Genomic DNA, 24097 nt, shown 5'->3' with positions numbered 1-24097 from the left:
GATAAAAAGCCCACAGGGCATGGCCAAGGTGTCTGCACCTGCTCTGAGAGTCAGGCAAGCTCAGCAAACCAGCCCTTCACAAGCGGCCTCTTGGGGGCCAGAATCCTGTCTGTCCCTGAGTGCCACCACTCAGTGGAAGACCCTGGTCCCCAAGTCAGTGAGAAAGATGGCAGTTCCTGCCATGGGAACACAGGCATCACCTGGAGAGGACCCAGGGTGCACTTTCCAGGACAGAACGACAAAGCAGGGGCTCAAAGAATGTTCAAACTATCACACAATTGCACTCATCTCACATGCTAGCCAAGTAATGCTCAGAATTCTCCAAGCCAGGCTTCAACAGTACATGAACCATGAACTTCCAGATGTTCAAGCTGGATTTAGAAAAGGCAGAGGAACCCAGAGATCAAATTGCCAACATCTGCTGGATCATCGAAAAAGCAAGAGAGTTCCAGAAAAATATCTACTTCTGCTTTACTGACTATGTCAAAGCCTTTGACTGTGTGGATCACAACAAACTGTGGAACATTCTTAAAGAGACAGGAATACCAGACCACCTGACCTGCCTCCCAAAAAATCTGTATGCAGATCAAGAAGCAACAGTTAGAAATGGACATGGAACAACAGACTGGTTCCAAATCAGGAAAGGAGTACGTCAAGGCTGTATATTGTCACCCTGCTTATTTAACTTATGTGCAGAGTATATCATGCAAAATGCTGGGCTGGATGAAGCACAAGCTGGAATCAAGATCACTGGGAGAAATATCAATAACCTCAGATATGCAGATGACACCACGCCTATGGCAGAAAGTGAGGAACTAAAGAGCCTCTTGATGAAAGTGAAAGAGGAGAGTGAAAAAGTTGGCTTAAAACTCAACATTCAGAAAACAAAGATCATGGCATCCAGTTCCATCACTTCATGGCAAATAGATGGGGGAACAATGGAATCAGTGACCGACTTTATTTTCTTGGGCTCCAAAATCACTGCAGATGGTGACTGCAGCCATCAAATCAAAAGACACTTGCTCCTTGGAAGAACAGCTATGACCAACCTAGACAGCATATTAAAAAGCAGAGACATTACTTTACCGACAAAAGTCCATCTAGTCAAAGTGATGGTTTTTCCAGTAGTCATGTATGGATGTGAGAGTTCGACAATAAAGAAAGCTGAGTGCCCAAGAATTAATGCTTTTGAACTGTGGTGTTGGAGAAGACTCTTGAGAGTCCCTTGGACTGCAAGGAAATCAAACCAGTCAATCCTAAAGGAAATATTCATTGGAAAGACTGACACTGAAGCTGACACTCCAATACTTTGGCTACCTGATTCGAAGAACTGACTCATTGGAAAAGACCCTGATGCAGAGAAAGACTGAAGGCAGGAGGAGACGGGGATGCCAGACTCGATGGACATGGGTTTGAGTAAGCTCCGGGAGTTGGTGATGGACAGGGAAGCCTGGTGTGCCACAGTCCATGGAGTCACAAAGAGTCAGATACGACTGAGTGACTAAACTGAACATGAGAGGCCATGGGGCTGTCCTTCTGAGAGGAGAGATGGTTGAAACGTGTATGCCTGGGGGCGGGGCACGGTATGAGTCTTGCCTTCACTGAAACTCACTTCCAGGTAATCACTAAGAGCAAAAGAGACAGAGTCCCAGCCATCACTAATCATTAGTAGCTGCAGAGATTTACCGAAGGAACCCAGCTGGCTAAGTGGCCACTCAGGCTTAGGAGGTAGAGACAGCAAGGATGCTTCCCTGGTTGCTCAGATGGTAAAGCCCTGATGCTGGGAATGACTGAAGGCAGAAAGAGAAGGAGGCAACAGAGGATGAGATGGTTGGACGGCATCACCCATTCAATGGACATGAACTCGGGCAAACTCCGGGAGATGGTGAGGGACAGGGAGGCCTGGCGTGCTGCAGTCCACGGGATCTCAAAGAGTTGGACAGACTTGGTGACTGAACAATAACAACAACAGCAAGGATGGCCAACTGGAAATGGTGACGAATTACCAGGCTGCCTGCTGATTCCCTGGGTACCAGCAAGTTGTCCAAAGACCATGTAGGAAGCTATGGAGCCTCCTGAGATCAGCCCACCATTTTCCTGCAAATTAACAGAGCAGATGCAAACAAGGCAGATGTCCACGTTGCCCAAGCTCGGGCAGAGATCGAGGGATCTAAGGTCTGGAATCCATTCATGGCCCAGGCAGAATAAAAAGTATGGGACAAGCTTTGACCTGGCTTCTTCTGCTTCACATCTGCCTGGCCCAGACTGGTCCAAGTCTGCCTTCATGGAGGGATAGGGACTGTCTATGAGGAGACCTGAGATTTGGTACCCAGGGTCAGAGCCCTCGCACTGGTCTGGTCTGCCTTTCTCTCTGAGGGAGGGACCAGCTCCCTGAGAAGCAGGAGCAAGACCAGAAAGCAGACCTAGAGGCACCAACTCCAGGGAACCACTGGTGTTCCCCTGCCACGGGCAGCACAGTCACAGTTGGACTCCCTTTATATCTTCAGGGTCAGCCCCCGGCCTGCCTGGAACCCCACAGTAGACGCCCTGCTGTTTAGCAGAAGAACTCAGCTGACTTCTTTTGGAAGTGGAATCTGAGCAGGACAAAGGGCCCTGGCTGGGGCTCTTCAACCAGACCAAATAAACACTCAGCCTCTCACCAGCGAGGCTGCAGTTCATATTTGGATGAGGGGAAGGGAAGTGCCAATCCGAGCTGAGTTTGGGCTGAACTGACTCTCGGCCAACAGCTGGAGCAGAGCACCCGGGGCAGGTTTCCTGCCTGTCGGGGTCTCAGCTGCCCACCTGGCTCCCCAAGCTGGAGCAGCCAGTGGCATCTCCGGCCCCAGGGCTATTCTGTAGCCCGATAACCGAGCACCTGACCGCCAACATCCCCCAGAGGCATGGGTTCCTGCCAGGGATGGGAAAATCCCAGAGCTGCTCACAAAGTGATCTCTGATGCCTTCCAAGGCCCCCTTCCCAGTGCCCACAAGGCATGCATGGTCTCTCCTATCTGCTGCGGCTACTTCCTGTGGGACTGGGGCCCACAGTCTCACGGCACCTTCAGCTGACCATGCCTCTGGTCAACCTGCAGGCAGCTGGTAGGCCCCACCCAATGAGATCAGGCCAGCTGAGATTAATGGCAGGGAATAAATCGACTCAATTCATGGGGGAGAAATGTGTTGCTTACAGAGATCTTTTTTCAAAGAGGAGCCATTAGTGGTCTTGGTATTTTGATCATAAAAAAATTACCCACGTCATGTTGCCATTAAGAGAAAGCAAAGCCCAGTAATGACAGAGAGGCCTGGATTGGGGATGGTAGGGCCCCCCAACTCCTCTGGAGTTCTGTACCTCCTCAGCTCAGGAGGGTCCTCTGCAGACCCCTGCCCTGCAGGGGTGGGTCCCTGATGCTGGCTGCAGAGCAGCAAGTGCCTAAGCCAGGTGCCTGAAGTTAGGTGGGCACCCACCATAATGGACAGTTACCTAGGCCTCAGTTCAAGTCCCTGGTGCTTCAGATGGTAAAGAATCTGCCTACAAGGCAGGAGACCCAGGTTTGATCCCTAGGTCGGGAAGATCCCCTGGAGAAGGGAATGGCTACTCACTCCAGTATTATGCCTGGAGAATTCCATGGACAGAGGAACCTGGCGGGCTACACAGTCCATGGGGTCTCAAAAGGGTTGGACACACTGCATGACTTAACACTTTCTTTCTTTTCAGGTTCAAGTCCAAACTTGGCCATTTAAAGGTTCTAGGACCTCGTGCAGGTCTCTTAAAGTCTCTTAGCCATCCTCGGCTTCCGATTCCTCACACATAAAAGAAGAAAATGTGCATTTTCTAGGAATGCTATGAGGCCTTCTCTTACCCCTTGCTCCCAGACCCACAGGTCTGCACAAGCTCTTCCACCTGCAAAGGCTCTTCACTGCGAGCTCAGCCCACCCCTCTCTTCCTTGGGGACACCACCCTCACCACCCCAACAGATCAAGTCCTCCAGGGCTCCCAGTGCCTTCAGGACACAGGCCTTCACAGCAATCACACACTGACCTGCAGGACAGGTCTGGCCCACAGGGAGGCCTAACTGAAGGATATCCAGCAACAGGCCTTTGGAGCTCTGTGTTCCGCCCCGGCTCCAGACTTGACCACTCAGGCACCCCCGCTTCCAACCCGTGATACCCCAGTCAGCGCCCTGCCCTGCACGGGCCCTCTCAGGCTGTCTGACACCTCTGGAGCCTCACAACCCCAGAGGCTACCTGCTGTAAACAGGTCCCCACCCCAAACTGCCCCTGGCCATCCACCAGAGGCTGCTTCCCAGGACTTGGCCCCACGTGGCTCTCCAGATTTCTCGTAGTAACACCTTCTTGGAGTTTCAAAAGCAAAGCAAGTCATTTGCCAACTATTTTTTCCCATTAATTTCACAATGCATTTGCTATTTTCCCTCCATAATGACTCATTTAGCAGCAACAGAGCAATTAGGCAGACCACAGAATATTGATTTTCTAAGTGGGAGAAGTGTCCGCGCGACGGCTCTCTAGGCCTGTCTCGGGCTGCCTCCTCCTACATGATGGGCTGGACGTGAGGAGAGTGGGGCTGGATCTGCTGACAGGATTCCGAGGTCTCCAGGGGAAGCTCAAAACCACGGTTGTGTGCACACGTGTGAGACTGAGTGCACATGAGATGATATGATGAAGTTATCAGGGGACATACATGACCCTGTGTTCTGTCCCAGGGACAGAACCCTGGGAGGCAGGCACCATCATCACACCCATTTTAAAGATAAGGAAACGGAGGTTCAGAGATTAGATGACTTGTCCCAGATCACACAGGAAGTTAGGGTGCCGGATCCAGACCTAGGTTGAGGTGTTGGCAGGGCAAAATTCTGTCCATCAGGGCGCCCTTGTGTGGCTTGCTCTCCATGGGATTTGGGGCATGTGGCACTGTTGACCCAAGGAGACTCCTGAGACATGAAACACTTGGTCTAAGTCCTAAGGCTGTACACCTCTGCCTCAGCGCAGCCTCCAAGCCAGCCTGATGTAAACAGGTCCCCACCCCAAACTTCCCCTGGCCATCCACCAGGCCTGGCTAGTAGCTCTCAGAAAGGCCCAAGGAAAGACACAATGGCAGGACCCCCCCCACCTTCCTCCTCTTCTACCCCCTGACCACCATCTCCGGCCCAAGACAAGGGCCCTACCAGCTAGTGGGGCACCTCAAACGTGGCCCACCTGTAAAAACAAAAAGTTGAAGGGTGAGAGCCAGGGACGGTTTGATGAACTGGGCATCTGTGATGAGCCATATCTTCATATGGCTCCCAAACCAGGCCCCACAGCTGGGATCCCATCAAACCAGAGTTTAACACTTCTCCTACCTCCAAATTCCAGAAACTCCCTCGAGGCAAGCTGGGACAGGGGCTGTAGGGGTAACAGATCCCCAAGGTCCTAGGGACCAAAGCCACCAGTCACACTGATCTTTACCCTGGGAGCAAATGGCTTCTTGGTGGCTAAGGGAAAGAGCTGAAGATCCAGCTGGCAGACTTGGGTTTAAGTACCAGCTCTGCTACTTTCTATGTGGCTTTGGGTGGAATAACGAATGACCTTCTCTGAGCCTCAGTTTCCTTATCTGTAAAAGGAATAATGCCTGCCCTGACATCTGCCTAGCGGGTATGAGCCCCATGCAGTAAATGATAAAGTGCTACCTAAACGCTGGCCAGCTAAGCTTAACAAAAGGGAAGGTTTCCAAGAGTTGGCATTGCTCGCCAAGGGGATGGCATCTCCCCATTACTGGTGATGAGCAAGCAGACCCTGGATAGCCCATGAATATGGGAAGCAAAGCATCCTGTTTCCCCTCCTGTGTACCCAGATGCACAATGGCAGAGGAAAGGCTCCCAGCAGTCAAGCACTGAAACAATTTACTTGCTTTGGTTCATTGGATGCTCCTCTATCTGTTTAGACTACTGAATTCCCTCATCACAAATGCCCATTTACATCTGCGAGGATGTAGGGTTCCACAGAACCCAGTTTGAGAAATATTCCTGTGGGCGCTCTGAATAATGGATAGGGGACGTAGGGAAGAAAACAAGGCCTTTCAAATACAACCTTCAAGTACAATGTACTCTCAAGTACAACCCTGACTGGACAGACTATAGGACCTTCCCCAGCATCAGTGACAAGTGAGGGGCAGACCCAGCCCTCAACCTCCCTTTCCAGCATGACAGGGAGACAAACCCATATGACCAGAGGGAACACTCACTTAAGTGAGACAACGTAAAAAGAGGACTTAGACATGTCCAGGAGGAGTCACTCCCAGGCTTTTTCTGGACTTAACAAGCCCAGAAACTTGGAGGGACTCAGGAAGGAGCAAGCCTCAAGCAGAAATGCCTCCTTCCCTGCTCTTGCCTGAAAACTCACCATCCCTACCCTCACGCGCTGGGTCAGCAAGGGCCTCCTCCAGGCTACCTGGAAGCAGGGCTCAGGCTCCATGACAGTTGACCATTTCCGAATAGAAGAGTCTATGGGACCACAGGAAGTGGGTGAAACAGAACCTCAAATCGCCTGTGTGTCCAGGCCCCAGGTGTGGATCCTAGAAGAAGGCAGCAGGCAGGACCGGTCCCGCCCACGATGCTGCCGCGTGGATACACCCCTCCACCCCAGTGCCCTCTCCTCTCCCTGGGGGGGCTCCATGCCAGCATCGGCTGATGAGTCCGGGAACCACTGGCTCCCTGGAAGAGCTCAGACAAACCCATCCATGGCAAACCCATCCATAATGGCACAGACTTTGCTCCCAGCAAGGACAGAGCTTTATTAATTATTCAGGGGACGGTGCAATTATGCAAATCAGTGGGCAGCCTCTGCCCGACTGCTGTCTTCTGCAGGAGTCCAGGGGGGAGGGGGTGCCCAGAGCCCAAGCAGCTGGGTACAAGAAGGGAGTCACCCAGCCCAGGAAAGGGGGAATAAACCCCTCACCCTTCTGGGCCCACAGAGGGCTCTGAACAGAGCTAGACCCCACCACACACTCAGAAGAGCTAGTAGCTGACTCTGAAGACCTGGGGGTGCCTTTTTCCAAAAAAATAATATATCCCCAAAGCTGCTGCCAGGCCAGCAAGGCCAGCATTCAAGGCTTGCTCCCACAGGTCCTCAAGGCATGGAATACTTCCAAAGTCTCCTCTTAAAAACCACGCTTCTAAGGAGAGGTAACACCTCAAATTAGTGTTTACCCAAGAAGGTTCTGCAGAATACTACTGCTCCTGGGGTGGGGGTAGGGGACAGGAAACCTCGGATTAAAAAAGATGAAACCAGTTTCTTTCCTGCAGGACTTCTCAGGGCCTAGAGTGAGGATGCCCACGGCGCCTTTGGAGGGGAACCTCTAGTCTCACCCCCAGGAACCAGGAGCTGAGTCTGATGAACTCTGGACGGATCGCTCACAGAATTCCCCGCCAGGTTCAACATCCCTTGACTCTGAAATTTGTGGAATAGGTTTTCACTAGGGGAGAAGGCAATGGCACCCCACTCCAGTACTGTTGCCTGGAAAATCCCATGGATGGAGGAGCCTGGTAGGCTGCAGTCCATGGGGTCGCTAAGAGTCGGACACGACTGAGCAACTTCACTTTCACTTTCATGCATTGGAGAAGGAAATGGTAACCCACTCCAGTGTTCTTGCCTGGAGAATCCCATGGACGGAGAAGCCTGGTAGGCTGCAGTCCATGGGGTCGCACAGCGTCGGATACGACTGAAGCAATGCAGCAGCCTCATAAACAACCATCATCAATAAACATGAACTTCACGTGCACAGAGGAGCTAGACATGACCACCGAGCGCGCGCTGGTGGGGCTTTCGGCAGAGCCCCCGCCCATGGCCCAGCTGTCACCACCCCGGCTCTGTCCCCGCCCTGAGGTCAGGCAGTTGTGCAGGTGCCCAGAGCCATCTCAGGTCCACAGATGGCTGGGTGGGCTGGGAACCTGGCTGCATGACTATAGCAGCCCCCTCAGCCCGTCCAGCCAGAGGTCTCGGTGCCAGACGCACCCGTCTTCCCACATGAGCAGATCAAAGCCTGGACTGGGAGGCCCTGCCCAACAGCATCACAGCTTTCTCTCATCCTCCTGGGCAGTGAGGAGAGTGATCATGCTGATCTGGGGAAGTGTGGGGGTTGGGGTAGGGGGGTGGTGCGCTATGCAAGGCCAGTGAGCCCACCCAAGACCTCTGTCACCCCCCCACCTCACCCAAGATCATCAATCAACAGACCCAAATGCAGCTGTGCTCACTCGCTCTGCCAAGAGCAAAAGAGGTGTGGGGGCCCAGACTGCTGGGGGTGCCCATGAAGAAAGACACTTATAATCACTGAGCAACTGCAAATCGGGGGATGGTCCCTGAGCCAGCCCTAGCCTCACACCATGGGGACCCCACCCACAGAGACCAGTAGGAAGGCCCGCCTGCACTGCCACACTCCTCCACTCTTCCAGAACTTCAGCACCCATAGTAGCCTCCAGCAGAGCCTGGGGTGGCCCAGGACACTCTCCCATGTATGTGTGTGCATGTTCAGTCGCTTCAGTCGTGTTCGACTCTTTGCAACCCCATGGACTGTAGCCTGCCAGGCTCCTCTGTTCATGAGCTTCTCTAGGCAAGAATACTAGAATGGGTTGCCATTTCCTCCTCCAGGGGATCTTCCCGACTCAGGGATAGAACCCATGTCTCCTGTGTCTCCTGCACTGCAGGTGGGTTCTTTATTGCTGAGCCACCAAGAAAGCCCATGGGAGCCAGTAAAACTCCGGAAACATCTAAGTACAGACCCCATCTCTGCCACCCACCTGCAGTCTGATCGGGGCAAGTGCCTTTACCTGCTGGAGCTTCAGTTTCCTCATCTGTAAAATAGGAAGGGGCAGGCCTGTGCAGTAGTGAAGAGCACAGACTTGGGAGCCAGGCTTCTTAGGTTAGGATCTTAGCTCTGCCATTCCGGCTGGGCAGGCCACGCTTCCTAGTTGTAAACCAGGGATAACAATAATCAGTAGCAGCATGTGGGCTGTCGTGAGGTTGGAGTGAGTCCCTCTCTGTGAAGTGCTGAGAGCAGGCCTAGCCCACGGGATCTGTCCATCATGTCAGTTACTACACTGGAGAGGATCCTGGCTTTGAGTCCAGAGACCTAGATCCTAAATCCATCATGAGGTAAGCCCTAATAAGTTATTTTACCCCTCTGAGGCCAGTTTCAGCGCCTGTAACTTGGGGGTGGAGGATGAACGAGGGGAGTGAAGAGGATTAGAGATGACCTACAGACAACACACAGCGCCTGGCACGCGGCAGACGCTCCACGAGGGGCAGGCAGGTTAGTGACGTTAGCGACTGAGCAGGCTGTTTTTGGAAAAGACACCGTGAGAACAGTGGTGGATGGAGGGGCCTTTGATAATAGAGCCTGACTGCCTGGGTTTGGATCCTACCCATGAGCTGTGTGACTTGGACAAGTGGCTCAGTCTCTCTGGGCCTCAATCTTCTTTTCTGAAAAATGAGGACAAGCAATATCGTTCAGAGTGCTGGTGTAAAGATGACATGAGAAAGCACAGGAAAGGCACAGGGCATGGAGCCTGGCCCATCAAGCAGGTGGCCACGCAGGGCAGTGGGTGGTGGTGATACTGTAACACTCAGCAGAGAAGCTTGCCGTGAAGAGTGCAGAGATGAAAGGCATCCTGGCCCCCCTAGCTCCACGCCACCTCCAGGGACTTCACGACCTGAAGGCAGTGTAGCAAAGCCCAGGAAAAACAAGACGCTCCCCTGTGCTGGGCGCCCTCCCTCCAGGAATATCAGAGTCCCAGGCACTGAGATATTAGTCTTTGTTTTGCTTTGTTGAGATGGGGAAACTGAGGTTCAAAGAGAAGCAGTGGGTGGAGCTGGCCTTGGACCAGCCTACACCTGCTGACCTCCCCGGCAGCTGGCAGTACAGGGCATGGGGCTGTAAGGCAGTCGTGGGTTCACATTCCAGCTCCACACCCTCCAGGCTCAGATTCCTCTGCCTTACCCCCCTGCCTTCTCCCCAACCTCAGCAGGCATCTGGCCTCCCCAGCTGGGGATACAGCTTACGCTGCCCGCCTGGCCCCTTCAGGGCCTCTGCACAGACCGCCACTCTCATCCCTGAGCCTCTCCAGGCTGTCCTTAGAGAGCTCCACTCCCAGGTGGGGCCAAGGACACCTGGTCCAGCCCTAAATTAGCTAGTCCTATCCTACGGGCTCTGACCCAGTGGGCCTGGGCTTGAATCACATTATTCACTTGATCCTGGTAATTCCAGAGAGGACCGAGTACACCTCTCTGAACCACTTATAACAGGGAAGTTGGCAAGAGCAGCGAGCCTCAGTGGCTCGGGTGGGCCAAGCACTGGACCTGGAGTTAGGAGACACATCCCAGCTTCAGCTCGGATTCCCTATACCTCTTCGAGCCTCACCTGTAGAAAGCAGACCATAGTCATAAATGCCCTAACTGCTCCAAGTGCCCTTTGGAGAACTGGAGCACAGGGTGAAAGTGCTTTTTACAGCAGGGAGCCCTGGGCAAGCGCAGGAAGGACTCCTATCAAAGGGGGAAGGTAATTTCAAAAAACATCACAAACCTAATAAAAAAGGGCACAGCATGCTCATGGGAGGATTCTAGGTCTCAACCAGGAAGTGGATCGCCTGGCTTGGGGCCCCCCAGTATGTGACTTTGGGCCAGGAACATTCCCCTCTTGGAGTTTCAGTGAAAAGAGAAACACAAAACACTCTTACCATGAGGAATCAATAAGAATATAGCAAAGCCGAAGCAAGTTGCTTGGACAGAGCCCTGTCCTCGGCAAAAGGCACAAACTTTGGACAGAGGTTCTCACACCTTGGGGAAACACAATTAGGCCAAACAGTCTAATTCAGAAGGTCCAGGGTGGGGGCCCAAGAATCTACATTTTATTGGGTATGTTCCTGGGGTGGGGTGGTCAGTCCGGCTCAGGGGCCAGGCCCTCAGTTTCCAAGACAAGAGTGGGATTTTATCAGAGCTGATGCTGGGATAGAGTTTCCTGATAAAATCTGGGGAAGGGGGAAAGGGGGAAAGAAAGGTAATAGGAGCAGAGGGGTGGGGCTGTTAACAACCTATTAATCTCCTCCCCCGCCGGAAACAATAATTGCTGAGGCGCACACATCCTTCACGTGCTAACAGTCTGCAGCTGCAACACGAAGCTTTGATTACGAATGTCAACAAGACAGAGCATGAAATTAACTTCCCCTTAGTCAGTGGGCACAGGGAGACGCTGCACTCATTCACTGCCCTTGGTATGAAAACTCCCTACGACAATGTCGCATCAAATTAGAGCCTGTGCTGCCAGGCTGGCATCTATATCTCTGCCCGTAGCACTCTCTTACAACCAGGCTTTGCAAACAAGGGCCTGAGGCTGGAAGAAAGGTCAGGGCTGGAGGCAGGTGACGGTCCCAGGGTGAACTGGGAGGTGGCCAGAGCTAGACGGGACCCCTATGGGGGTTTGCCTACTGGACAAGAGAGGGGGGAATCATCGTGACAAAGAGTAACTCACCCCTCCGAGTGCCTGATGTGGGGAAAAGTGCAAACCCAACCTTCATCTGGGTCAATTTCTGCCCTGCCAGCCCATCCGGAGAGACGAGTTGGGGAAACAGACTATTCCAAGGTAGACTGCGCTGAGTGAGTTAGCGGGGCAGGCCAGAAGCCAGGCTCCCGTGACCCTGCACTCGTTGGCTCCAGCCTGGCCTGAGGCTCTCCAGGTTCAAGTGGCAGCAGGAAGGAAGTGGGGTGACAAAGGGAGGTTCTTACTATGTATGCCCAGGGTGGGGGCACGTGGCGTGGCCTGCAGGCAGGACTGTGCCCTGGTATGTGTGAGACGCTGTGCATCCACCCACAGGCTCCTACCCGCAAAGGCCCACAAAGGACGGAGACTCCTTCTGACTCAGGGGTTAGTTGTTCTAACTAACTAACAAGGGTCAGTTTCCATGTAGAGTGGCTGGTGACTGCCCCGTCCATAGCCCAGGCTGTGGATATGTTGCCTGGCTGCTTTGGGGGCTTCAGAGGGTGGGGATGGGTGTGGTACAGCCTCACCCCAATCTGGTCGGGCTCTCCTCCGCCATTTGCACACCCCACCCCCAGGCCGGGAATGCAGCCCAAGTCACTCCTTGTAGGCGGATAGACCAGCGGCCAGAAGACCCAGCATGTGAGGTTCTTCACGCAAGAAGCCCTTTTTCCACTCACCGTGGCCGATCTCCCAGGAGGCCTGGCTGGCAAGCAGCTAAGCAGGCCCGGCCGCCTGGGGAGAGGTCACCATGCCAGCCGTGGGAGCTGGATGTTTTCCTTCTTGCCTTTTTGGTCTTCCTGTGATCTCCAGTTCTCTTCTGTGGCCCTCTAAAATAGCCATTAATTAGAGCCTGGTAATTAACTTTCTGGTTCGAGTAATATTTTGCAAAGGAATTCCATTAAAGAGTCGATTTGCATATCCTCAGACCTGGGACCTGGAAATAGACAGGGTTTTTCTAGGAGAATGGGCAAGGCCCTGCAGTACCTCCCAGGCCTGGCATCCAGGGCTGGGCTCTGCTGGCACCTATGGGCACGAGGGGTCTCCTGACGACCTGGGGAGGTGCTGAGTCGTGGGAGATTTTCCCCAGGAAGGCAGGCAGTTTTGTTCACAAAACTGGCTGGCTCAGCGGCCACACGCCCAGACAGCAACTGCACACCTGCACACAGATACCCACATGTGAGAGCTCAAGACAGAACACACCACACACACTGTAAAACAGGGGGCATGTAGATGTACATGCCGGCAGACACGTACACATGAGAAAACAGACACAGTAAGAACAGTAGCCAGAACTCCTTGAGCGCTTAGAATGAACCATATGTCCATAATCGACCTACAGAAACACTTCATGTGGTCCAACCCAACATGAAGCGCCAGCACTGTTCCAAATGCTTTACATGCGATTCCTCATTTCAGAGCTACAAACACGTACAAGGATGTTCACATATACACACCTTCATGAGGGCAGATGCATACTTGTAAGACATATAAAGACGTGCACTCGTGTGCATGTCAAAGGCATGTGTACATGCCTACAGCCACCTGTACAGGAAAAGGCTTCTCTAGCCTTTAAAACCCCAGCTTGGGGCTGATCACATCCTTACTAGCTAATTTCCGCCGTTCCTAAAAATATTGCCCAGCTCGGATCTCTGGAAGATACACACGAGGGAGCTGCAGATCTAAAAGGAGGGCGATAAAAACGAGAAAGCAGAAATAAATTGGTTCTTTTCCACGTCCGGGTCATGTTCTGTGGCTCCCCCTCCCTCTAGAGACGAAGCCTAGAATCACGTGCTCCTTGGCAAGGCTCCAGTCAGCCCTGCCCCAAAGGTGCCCATGGGGCTCCGAGTACCACGCTGCAGGGGGGCTGGGACCTGGACGCAAGGCCAGGCTTCTGGGACGGTCCCACCGCCATGCCTTTGCCCACGTGCCTCAGTTTCCCTGAATCTAACAACCCCTGCACTGCTTACCGGCGCTGCACAGCAACAGACCTCTCAAAGTGCTGTGTAAGTGCCAGGCTTCCTTACGATAATTATCGGATTAAGAATTAAATCTGGTTCCCTTATGGAGAGCAGAGCAGGGGAGGGGGAGCTGGGGAGCACTCCTTGCAGGTCATTAATGAATTCCCTGCCATACCACTTGGAAGGCAGAGGCCCATTTACCAAAGACCCACCTACATGGATGGTGGTGAAGGAACCAAGGAAGGCCAAACAGGGCAAGGAAGACTCTTGCAAAGGGCTTGTCAGAACGTTCAGAAGGCAAAGGACAGGAACAGACAAGACTTTAAAGCAGCAGCACAGCACTACTGGCCATTAAACCCAGGAAAACAATGTTCAGTGACTAACCAGCAAGAAACGCAAATAACAAAGAAATGCCACTCTTCTGCCTACACAAACGACAAAGATCGTGTTACCGATGACACCCAATGTTTCAAAGGCGCGAAGAAACAGGTGGGCACCCTCAAAAATCTTTGGGGGAGTGTAAATTACTACAGGCTCTCGATGGGAAGCATACTTATCAAAAGCCTGAAACTGCTCTTATTTTTTGACCTAGTAATTCTAAGACTTTATCTCATGGAAACAATCACAGATGGAGACAAATGATGCATATTTAAGGATTAAATACCAGCACCATTTTTAATAAAGAAAAACTAGACATAACATAAACGCCTAGATTACTAAAAAGAAGTATGGTCCAAACATCAAAAATCGATTTTTAAAACACATATAGAACAGGTTTGCTTTCTCGGGTGCAGACAAGTCCCAGGGTCTTTCTACTAGGCTATTTTTTGTGTTCAAAGTAGCTGTGATCCTCCACACAGCCCTCTTCACCTTTCAAGGGACAGTAGCATCTAGTTCCATCTCTTGAATAATAATAACGTGATTGCACGTTATTATTCCCACACTGCAGAGAAGACAACGGAGGCTTACCAAGACGGACTGACTTTTCCCTCCAAATATTAACTTCCACTTACTGAAAACCTACAACACGGCTGTCTAACCGCTTTCATGTGTTATAACTTATTTAATAAAATTTTAGAAACATTTAAGAAATGTGCAAAACCCAGTGTTAGTTGCCAAGGAAACAGCACTGAACAGGACATTTTCTATTAAGTGCACGATGAATATATTAATATTAATGTTTCCAATGACGTGATTATCATCAGACCCATTTTGCTGATGGGCAAACTGAGGCTCAGAACAGTTAAGGTGACTTGCCCCAGGAACTGCCTGGCTTTAAATCCAAAGATCACGTACTTCCCATTACTCCCAGACACTGAAATGCACGATCATCTTGAGATCACCCAAGAGAAGGCGGAGAAGGACCAGGCACTCGCTGTCTACAGAAGGGGAGGGAGAGAGTCAAGAACACCCAGGCCTGGGTGCCCAGCCCAGCTTGCATCTACTGTCAACAGAAAACAGATCCCCTCTTCCATTTTCTCCAGTTCCTCACCAAGCTCCTTCTCCCTGCTCCAAGAAATGCCTCACCCAAAGGGACAGAACTGATTTCTGCCTACGCAGGGCCAGTGGTGGGTCCCTGAAAGCCCTCATCCCTACCTCCAAATTATCTCCCTCCCTTAGTCTTACACTGCCCGGAATCCTACCTTAGTAACTTTCAGGTGTGGGAACTCCCAGCAACACACATACTCCCTGGAAGGGGTAGTCAGGCCCTTGCTCCCCACGTGATCAGCCTTGGGTACCGGCACCTGGGTTGCCCACCTGTGTGGAGGGCCAGCATCACCCAGAGAAAATACCGCAGAGGGAAAAAAATGAGGAAGGCACTGTATTGCCAGCTGACCCTCCCAGCTACTTAGGAACATTAATAAATAAATGAGTGAGTTTGAAATTATCTTCTGGGAGGGCAGAAACACCACATCCAAGATCGCTTTTACCAACATTAAAACTGTCTTGTAAATGAGGCAGGAAAATTTCCAGTCTGCAAAAAAAAAAAAAAAAAAGCTTTTGCCAGCACACCTTTCACCTGGGACGCCTCGGAGCGGCATTCATTTCTATTATCCACGGGGAACGATTACCTGTCCTTGGTGCTTATCTCCAGAACCTCCAAAGAAGAAATGAATGTTGAGGGGCCCAGTGATCTTGGAGACCAGCTGGGAACCTCCCCAGGCTGTTTTCAGGGAAATAAGTATAAAGGCTCAAATCTATGGCCCTCGGACCTCCCAGAGCTCAGCTGTGCCCCCTCCCCAGCCCTGGCTGGCTTGACTCCAGGCTCATAATCAGACAACATCCCTTTCCCCGCCGCCTCCACACCTGGACCAGACTCCTGTTCCCAGGGAGCCGAAAGATCCCAGAACAGAACCAACTGGTTCCCAACCTCCAGATGAGAGGATCCCGGCGCAAAAAATAACCTTCCCAACACAGCAGTTTGCGGAGCATGGCAGAAAGCGTGCGACAAAGCCGCTTCGGCAGCAGCCATAGAGCAGACAGATTCACCCAGTGTCAGAACCCAGGCGGCCGCCCCCCAGTGCCCGGTGTTCCTTCTCCATATGAGGAGGCCACAGGAACCAGCTCACATTGGTCACCCTAGAGGCCCCCACCCCGCTTCCCATGCCCATCCCTTCATGCAGGCTGCTCTCTCTGCACTTACCCCCTTCCCAGGGAGAGGCATGGCAGCTTGGCGGGGTCCCATGGAGCCAGGATTCAACCCCCTCCTCACTGCTGGGCCAAGTCGGAAGGCAGCTGATCTGTCCACCCAGCCTCAGCAGCACCACACCACGTCAGAGTGGGGGGGCAGGGAGGCGTCTCTGCACTCACCCAGGTTTGACCATGAGCTTGGGGGGTGGGGTGGGGTCGCCAGAGCTGGTTTTACTCACTCAACTCCAAACAGGACGCCTCCAGGGACTGCCCCAGAGACATACCTGCCCGTCCATCCCAGCGGCAGCGATCAATCTATTTCTAAGCAAGGCAGCAAATCAGGAGATCCCAGTCTAAGCAGAGCCTATTTCAGCTCCAAGGCTGGGTAGAAGGATTTCAAATTCCATCTCTCTGCCTGTCCGTGGAAATCTGGGCTCCCTTCCTGTGCCAGAGAAGCCTCCAAGCCAGATTTTGTTTATAGAAAATTAATAAGACAATCCCACACCGCCACCAGTGACCTTCTGCTCCAGCTACCGTTCACCACTGGCGCTAGAAACAGACTCACAGTTTTACTCCCCACCACGGCCCCCACTCCGCACCCCTCCGGCCTGTGGCAAAGCTGACCTGAAGTCAAGCTGGGCAGGACCTGCTCCAGGTCATCTCGACCACGTCCCGACCTCCGCCCGGGGTTGCCAGCGGATTGCTCGGCAGCATCTCAGTGCGGGCTGCCCGCTGGAGGGAGGTAAACACAGCATGCACGCTGTCTGCTCCCGGAGGGCAGACACACTCAGAGGCTGGACCACCTGCCATCTCTCCTGCTCCCCGGACCACCAACACAAGCACACAAAACTAGGTACGTACACAAGGTCTCGCATGCGGGTGCAGAGGGTCCTGACCACCACCCAGGAAAGTGCAGCGAAGGGCATGTTCCCGAGGGAGAAAGCCGGAGAAGGCAGGGGCCAGTCGGAGGGAGGAAGGCAGCAAACCGGGTGGCCTGCCGCCCAGACAATAACAAAGATGGGAATCGAGGTTTTCAAAGACGCAGTGGCTGCACCCAGCACCGAGCTCTGGCCTGGCTAAATCTTCCTGCCAGGACACGCCTGGTCCCCTGGGGCACTATGGCCATCAGAGAAAGGCTGAGGGTCCTGCCTCGGACTGGGGCTGGCAGCGTGGGGAAGGAAACCAGCCGCAGGCAGCAGTTAGGATGCATTAGAGAGAGCAGCTCCCGGTGGGTGAAAATTAAAGATCTAGTAATTCTCCTGGAGGGTGGAAGGGGTACTCTTTGGGAAGATGCTAGGGGTCAGTTAAACAGTCAGTCAACCTTGGGCAGGAGTTGGGCTATAACTTGTACTCCTCTGCCTGCTGGAACTAAGGAGGAGGGGAGAGACATTTTCATTCTACCTGTGCCTCCCCTACAGGGAGTGCCAACTTGCCAATCATACACAGGGGCACAGCCCTATGAAGGGAGGCAGATGCCAGGGGCCTGAGACACAAGGCTGAATGCTGAAAAGGCTCCTTGGTGCCTGCCCATTCCTTCACCTCCACTTAGCCGAGCAGGGACACGTTCTAACTGGCACTAGAATCCATCACCATGTCTGTGCCCAAGCAGGAAGGTGCCAGGGCTGGCATGCTCAAGGAGGGGAACCTGGGCCCTGAAAGGAGAGGCTGTGTCCGCCCAGTGCCCCTGCACGCGGACAGGATGGCTTGCCCTTGCGAGCTGAAGCCTGCTCTAGCCAGTGACTCCTGGCAGCCTGAACCATCTCCTCTCTCTCCTCTGCCCCACAAGCCACCTCCCCTTGGAATTTCCACACCTGCTCCAGTCTGGCCCGGGAAAAGGAAACGGGGAATTGGAGACACCCCTGGGAGTGGAGAGGTGAGAGAGGGAGCAGCTGCCCGGGGCTGGAAAGGATGAGGCCCTTCTTCCTTGGCCTCGGGCACTGCCCGCTCGCTCGCCCCAGCCCCCAGCGGAGCACGCGCCCTACTTAGAGCAGATGTGTCCCCTAAGCGACCCAGCCCCCTGCTCCTCCCCTCCAGATGTTCACCCTTTTCCTCACCGCTGGGTCTCCGTAAAACCCAGCCGAAATGCCTTTTGTATCGGACACTCAAGGGCTCCAGAGGCAGAGAGATGGATCCTGGGGTGGAGGTGCCACTTCAGCCCCCAGCGCCGGGCACTGCACCGCCCGGGAAACAATGCCCACCACGGCGAGGCGAGGCAGGACTTCTCGGGGAAGGCACTTCCCTCCCGGCCTCGACCCGAGGCTCGGGCACCTCGTCCTCACCCACCCGGGGGAAGAGAGATGGGACCTCCCGTCGCTCCTCCCCGGTCCGAGATGGCCCCACAAGTTGCCAGAGGGCGGCGTGGGGAGCCCTCGCGCTTTCGGCGCGCCCCCGTCCCGGCTCTCGCTTTGTCCCCGCGCCCTCCCGGGCGCATCCCGGGGCGGCGGCGCGCGGAGGCCGGGCCGGCGGCGGGCTCACCTCTCATTGTCCGCGGCGGAGGCGGCGGCGGCGGCGGCGGCGCTGCGGAACCCCGGCAGGATGTGGCGGAAGCTGTGGTTGCGGTCCAGCTTGGGCTGGCTCTTGGTGCGCTTGATGGAGCCCTTGAGGCGGCGGCTGAGGAAGCCCTGCGCGCGGGGCGACAAGAGGGGGAAGGGGAGGCGGGGTTAGCGCGGCGGCGGGTCCGGGACCCGCGCGGAACCCGCGCCCTGGCTCGGGCGGCCGCGCGGCCGAGGGCGGGCGCGGGCTCGGCCTCGGCCCCTGCAGCTCGCGGCCCGCGCCGCCCGCCTGCCGACCGAGCGCCGACGGCCCGGCCCGCGCAGCGCGGCCCAGCCCACCCCGCGCCACCCGCCCGTCCGCCAGCCAGCCAGCCACGTCGCCCCCGCCCCCTAAGCCGCTGTTGCCATGGCGACGCCGAGCCGAGCCGCACCGGCCGCGACCGAGGATGCCCGAGCCCCCCGGGGCGCGGGGGCGGGGGGAGCCCCCGGGGCCGAGGGGGCGGGGCTGCAGAGGGGCGGGGTCCTAGGGGGGCCCTCGGCGGCCGCAGCCCCCTCACCTCTTAAGAGTAACGAGGTCACACCCCCCACCCACCTGGAGGAGGCCACGCCCCCGTCCCGGTCCGGGATTGCCTCCACCGGTAAAGGTGAATCTTCTAAGTCTTGTTGGTACAGATGGGGGAAACTAAGGCTCTCCACGAGCAGGCGTCGGGTCCTCTGGGGAACAGCCGGCCAGCGCAGCTCCTGGTCACCTGGACCCCTAACCCGGGCGTCTTTCCTTTCGCAGGTGACTGTCACAGGTCCTTGGGGCCCCTTTGCCTGGAACCATTGTACCCCAGCAGGGGCAACCCCCCTAGGGACAGGGTGACCTAGTATCTAGCTCAGGGAGGAGCTGAAGGGTTTGCTGAGTATCCACACTGCGGGTTTCAAGATTTGGAGCCACCTCTCGGGGGAGGCTGGACCTTCTCTAGAGGGACTGCTGCTTAGCCCATTCGTGACTCAGGGCAGTGGTGGGTGGGGGTGGGTGGTTCAGCTCCTGGGAGGAGTATGGCAGATCTCAGCCGGGCTCCTCATGTAGCCATTCATACATCTACCAGGCTGCGCTGGACTCTGAGACCTGAGCCTAAGCTGAGCCCAGCCCCAGAGCTCCAGGTCTAATAGAGACAGGGAGGAGACAGCAAGCAGTACAGCAGGTTGAACCAGAGTTCCCTTTAGAGGTGATGGGGTAGATTGGGGGCTGAAGTGGCCACAGCCTGGGGTGTTCTGGACTTGGCACCTTCAGGCAGGGAGGGAGGGGAAAACTGAAGGAAGAGGGATTCCCTGTGAGTCAGGTTGTCCAGTAGGGATTTTGGGGACTCACCTACCCCAGCCTCACTTCCAGGTGATATAAGGACAGAGGGAATGGGATATTAACTCATTTAGAAGTTAACGTTGTACACAATCTGAACACCACATTTCATCCATCACACAATAAAGGGTAGGCTTGGCAGCTCTCTCTGGTTTGGAGAGAGAGTTGGACATTTACTGTCGGCCACGCCCTTGCTGGGTCTGGCCATCTTCCTGACCCTAGCACCTTAGATGTGATGAGGACAAATGTTGATTACACACATCATCTCAGGTCACACACACAAAGAGAAATGACAGAGTAACATCCCTTTCTGCAAATGAAGAAACCTTGCTCAGAGAGGTAAAACGACTCACCCAAGGACACACAGCTTCCAGGCCTGCCTAATGTCCATGGGACCCCCCTCCTCTGCCCACTTTCTTCAAGCTTACCCTTTTCTGATCTTTCTGCCCCTACTTTCCCCTCCTTCTCAATCTCTCCCGTTCATAGAAGACCAGTTCCTGTAGCCACATGTCAAAATTCTGCGTATCCTTCAAGGCGCAGCTGAAATGCCATCTTATTTAGGCCTTCCCAGGTAGTGGTGTCCAAATGCCTCTCACCTCTACAGTCTGGTATTACCCATCAAGGTACTCTAATCACCTGCAGTTCAACAACTAGAGGGTGAGGGACCCTCTTCCAGAGGGGTGACCCACAGACAGTACAAGGCATGATGCAGACGTATCACAAATGGTGGCAGGCCAGGGGAACAGCATGCTTTCTGGGAGACACAGCAACAAAGCAGGGACTTGCACCTCCAAATAAGCTCTTGCCTCTCCCAACCTTGGCCTCTTGCCAGGTGTCGGAGGAGGGGGAAGTACCTGGCTAACTTGGAGGTGTTCTCTCGCAGGTGTTGTCATCAGGCAAGTTCTGCCAATGGGCTTATTTATAGTTTTTCTTGGTTTTCATTCTCCACCCTGATGAAAATTTTACAGTTTTTACACTCTTGTGGTACAAAGAACCATGGAGCATGTTTCACACTTTATGTAGCTCATCATGTAGCAATATAGACAGTTCTGTCCTATTCCTGAGTTTTAAAAAAAGTTTTCTTCCTTCTAGGAGGTTGAATGGGACACATATCACTTTGTCTTTCCACCCTCACCCATCAAGGTTACCCTTAATACTCATCTGGTAAGCATTACTTGTCATCTTTGAAGTCTATTCTGAATGTACCCCCCGGCACCCACCCAAACTGATCATAACCTTGCGGACTCAAACTCTAACATTCACTCATTTCACCACTGTCAAGAGCCTACTGCATGCTAGACACAATGACCAAGACCATGAACACTATGAGGTGAGCAGTATATAGAATAAGAAGAGGACAGGGAGCTCAGATTCACTGGGAGGGTGACTGTTCAGGGGAATGGAGAAGTCCCCCATTAAGCCCCACCTCACCACACATGTCCACCCTGGAGGACCTTGAATCCCCCTGAGGACCCAGCTCAGGGCTCTACATATGGCAGGTTGAACAAATGCTCATCATCCCAGAAGGCCCCAGCTGCAAGGGGACTCAGATCCAAAAGACTGTATTATAAGGGTGAATAAGGCCCAGAGAGGGGAAGGGTCTTTCCCAAGGTCACACAGCAAGGGTAATCAAAGACTCTGGCCTCCAGTTCCCTGCCCTGTCCAGCCTCACAGCTTGCCTACTGACCTCCTGCATGGGGTGAAGGGACAAGGGTGGCTCCCCACCAGCCCTGGATGAAGAGAGATGACCTTTTCTCGTCCTTTCACGGGCAGGCCCCAAGACATGATTTCTGGAAGCAGCTGCAGGCTTGAACTCAGAAAGAGGGACTGACTGGTCTTCAAATCAGAAAATCTTGTTCTAGAGCCAAGTCGATCTTTAGTGAGAGGCAGTAGGCAAATCACAGCCCTTCTTTCAGTAAAAAAGGGTACTCGAAACTCACTGCACTAACAGTATCCAACGGGTGAGCGCTGGGAGCCAGAGGCCCACAAATAGGGTTCAAATCCAGCTCCAGAGACCGCTGGCTGCAAGATGCTGCGCAAGGCCCCTCACCTCTCTGAGAAATGTGTGGGGCCTGCAGGGAGGATGAAGTAGGACAGACAAAAATCTGCCCCCAGCCTTTCACACCCCCAGGGCCTGGGTTTATCTACCTCTCCAGGAGGCCATCTCTGACTACATATTCTAGCCCAGCTGATCACATCCCTCAGGCCAGCTGAAGTCCTATCATAGCACTTGTGTTCCAGTCCGAGTTCAAATAAGCCGTGGGCAAATAACTGGACCTCTCTGAGCCTCAGTGTTCCTACCTGTGAAATGGGTTAAGGATGATACCTACTCTATTCGTGCTAAGTTGCTTCAGATGTGTCTGACTCTTTGTGACTCCATGGACTATAGCCCGCTAGGCTCCTCCATCCATGGGATTCTCCAGGCAAGAATATTGGAGTGGGTTACCATACCCTCCTCCAGGGGATCTTCCCAACCCAGGGATCAGACCCCCATCTATTATGTCTCCTGCATTGGCAAATGGGTTCTTTACCACTAACGCCACCTGGGAAACCCTGCTTGTAGGGTCATGGAAAAGATTAAATGAGATAAGTTATCGTCAGTAAAATGGTAAATACTAAGCAACTAAACACAGTAGTTGCCAGGTTTATTATCATTATTCCCTAGGCTGGCTCTGATACAACCATCAGTTTTTGCCCTGAGAAGGTATGTGACCACCCCAGGCGGGAGTCCGTCTAGGCTCTCTGAGGAGCTTAAAAGCAACGTGACAGCAAGGACAGGGCTGGTGTCATGCCCAGTGAATGAATGAACGTGCTTGCAGAATTATCCTGCAGACACAGAATATGGCTCGGTTTGGTAGTTTTGAACTCTTTTAAACACGCGCTTTCTTCTAAAGCAACCTCACAGAGACTCTGAAGGTTCAAAGTGCCCGGCCGGGCGGGGCTGCTCCGGTGGAGGCCTCAGCTTTCATTCACTCGCCCAGGGTCTGATGTCTAAAGCTCAGCGAGGTGCCTGCCCAGTCTGCGGGGACCAAGCCTGCCCCCTCCCCAGATGGGGTGCTCTGCCTCTGCTAACACAGCCCTGTTCCCTTGCGCTTAGGTCAGCCATGGCCCCAGGGGCTTTAGCACGAGCTGCTGTCTGGTGTCACTACCCCCAACCCTTTGGTGACTGGGTGTGGACAGCCCTCAAAGCCTCTGCCCATCTCTGTGACAACTCACTGTCTATGTGGACATCCACCCTCCCACTGATCCACGTCAATGTTCCAAGCCCCTTGGGCTTCCATCCATGTCAATGACCAAAGGGCAAGAAAGTCCGGAGTGGAGGACAGACAGGCCCGTGGGGTCTCTGGCTGGCAGGACCTGAGTTCTTAGCTGCTCTCCCATCCCTATTTCTGACACTCCAGTTCTCTGTCCCCCTACGCTGCACCCCATTTCTCCAGGAAGTTCCGGGAGACCTTCTCAAAGGTCTTTCAGAATTCCAGACACAGGATTTCTTTGTTCACCATTTCAATCAATTCCACGTGATGGTGATGATGATGATACAGTTACCAGTTATGGAGCTCCTGCTTTGCCAAGTCTCTCTGCCCGGGGCACTCACACAACCTGTCTGGATCCCGGGGAGGCGATCCTAGGAGGGCCAGATGCCTCTGATGGGGAATCTTCGTGAGGACATGTGCTTCAGAATTCAGGAAGTTTGGGGTTTTCAAGTGGGGAAGCAGAGGCTCAGAGAATTTAAGCTGCTTGCAGAGAGTAGCAGAGCTGTTAGGTGGATGAGCTGGGACAGTAATCAGGAAAGATCTAGCCTCTAGGAGTGCAGGGCAGGGATTCCCTTACACATAAATGCATGCTACACACACACACACACACACACTCAAGTGTCAAAGGCCAGAACAAGTTGACTGCTCAGCCCCTCCTCCCTACACCCAAGGCACTATGCTGGGCCTGGGAAAGGGAGGAAAGGAGGGAAGGTGGGCTTCTCCCTGAGTGCAGGGCTGTCACCTGCGGCTCACAGGTGAGGATCTGGAGGTTCAGAGAGGGGAGCCTCGCCCACTCCCATCCTCATGGGTGCATCCATCCCCACCCAGAAGGCAGCATCTGGCAGGGCGGGGGTGGGGGGGTGGTATATGGGTTTGCATTCCAGCAACAGCGCT

At 53.9% G+C, this 24097-nt stretch overlaps 1 protein-coding gene across 12 annotated transcripts in view; it reads right to left on the bottom strand.

Moving 5' to 3' along the window:
- Positions 1-24097, bottom strand: part of DAB2IP (DAB2 interacting protein) — a 213760-nt gene that overhangs the window by 71430 nt on the left and 118233 nt on the right. For 9 of the 12 annotated variants that reach the window (XM_061433411.1, XM_061433408.1, XM_061433403.1 and 6 more), the window contains one exon: positions 18588-18733. The exons of 2 other annotated variants lie outside the window; for them this stretch is intronic. In XM_061433411.1, the coding sequence (XP_061289395.1) occupies positions 18588-18733 (146 nt within the window). Of the gene's footprint in view, positions 1-18587; positions 18734-19196; positions 19283-24097 lie in introns of those variants that run through there. One more of the 12 variants, XM_061433417.1, reaches the window with a different exon arrangement.

This window comes from Bos javanicus, chromosome 11 (assembly GCF_032452875.1).
Source record: "Bos javanicus breed banteng chromosome 11, ARS-OSU_banteng_1.0, whole genome shotgun sequence".
Lineage (NCBI taxonomy): Eukaryota > Metazoa > Chordata > Mammalia > Artiodactyla > Bovidae > Bos > Bos javanicus.
The sequence above is the reverse complement of the archived record's forward strand: the minus strand, read 5'-3'. Positions and strand labels throughout refer to the sequence as shown.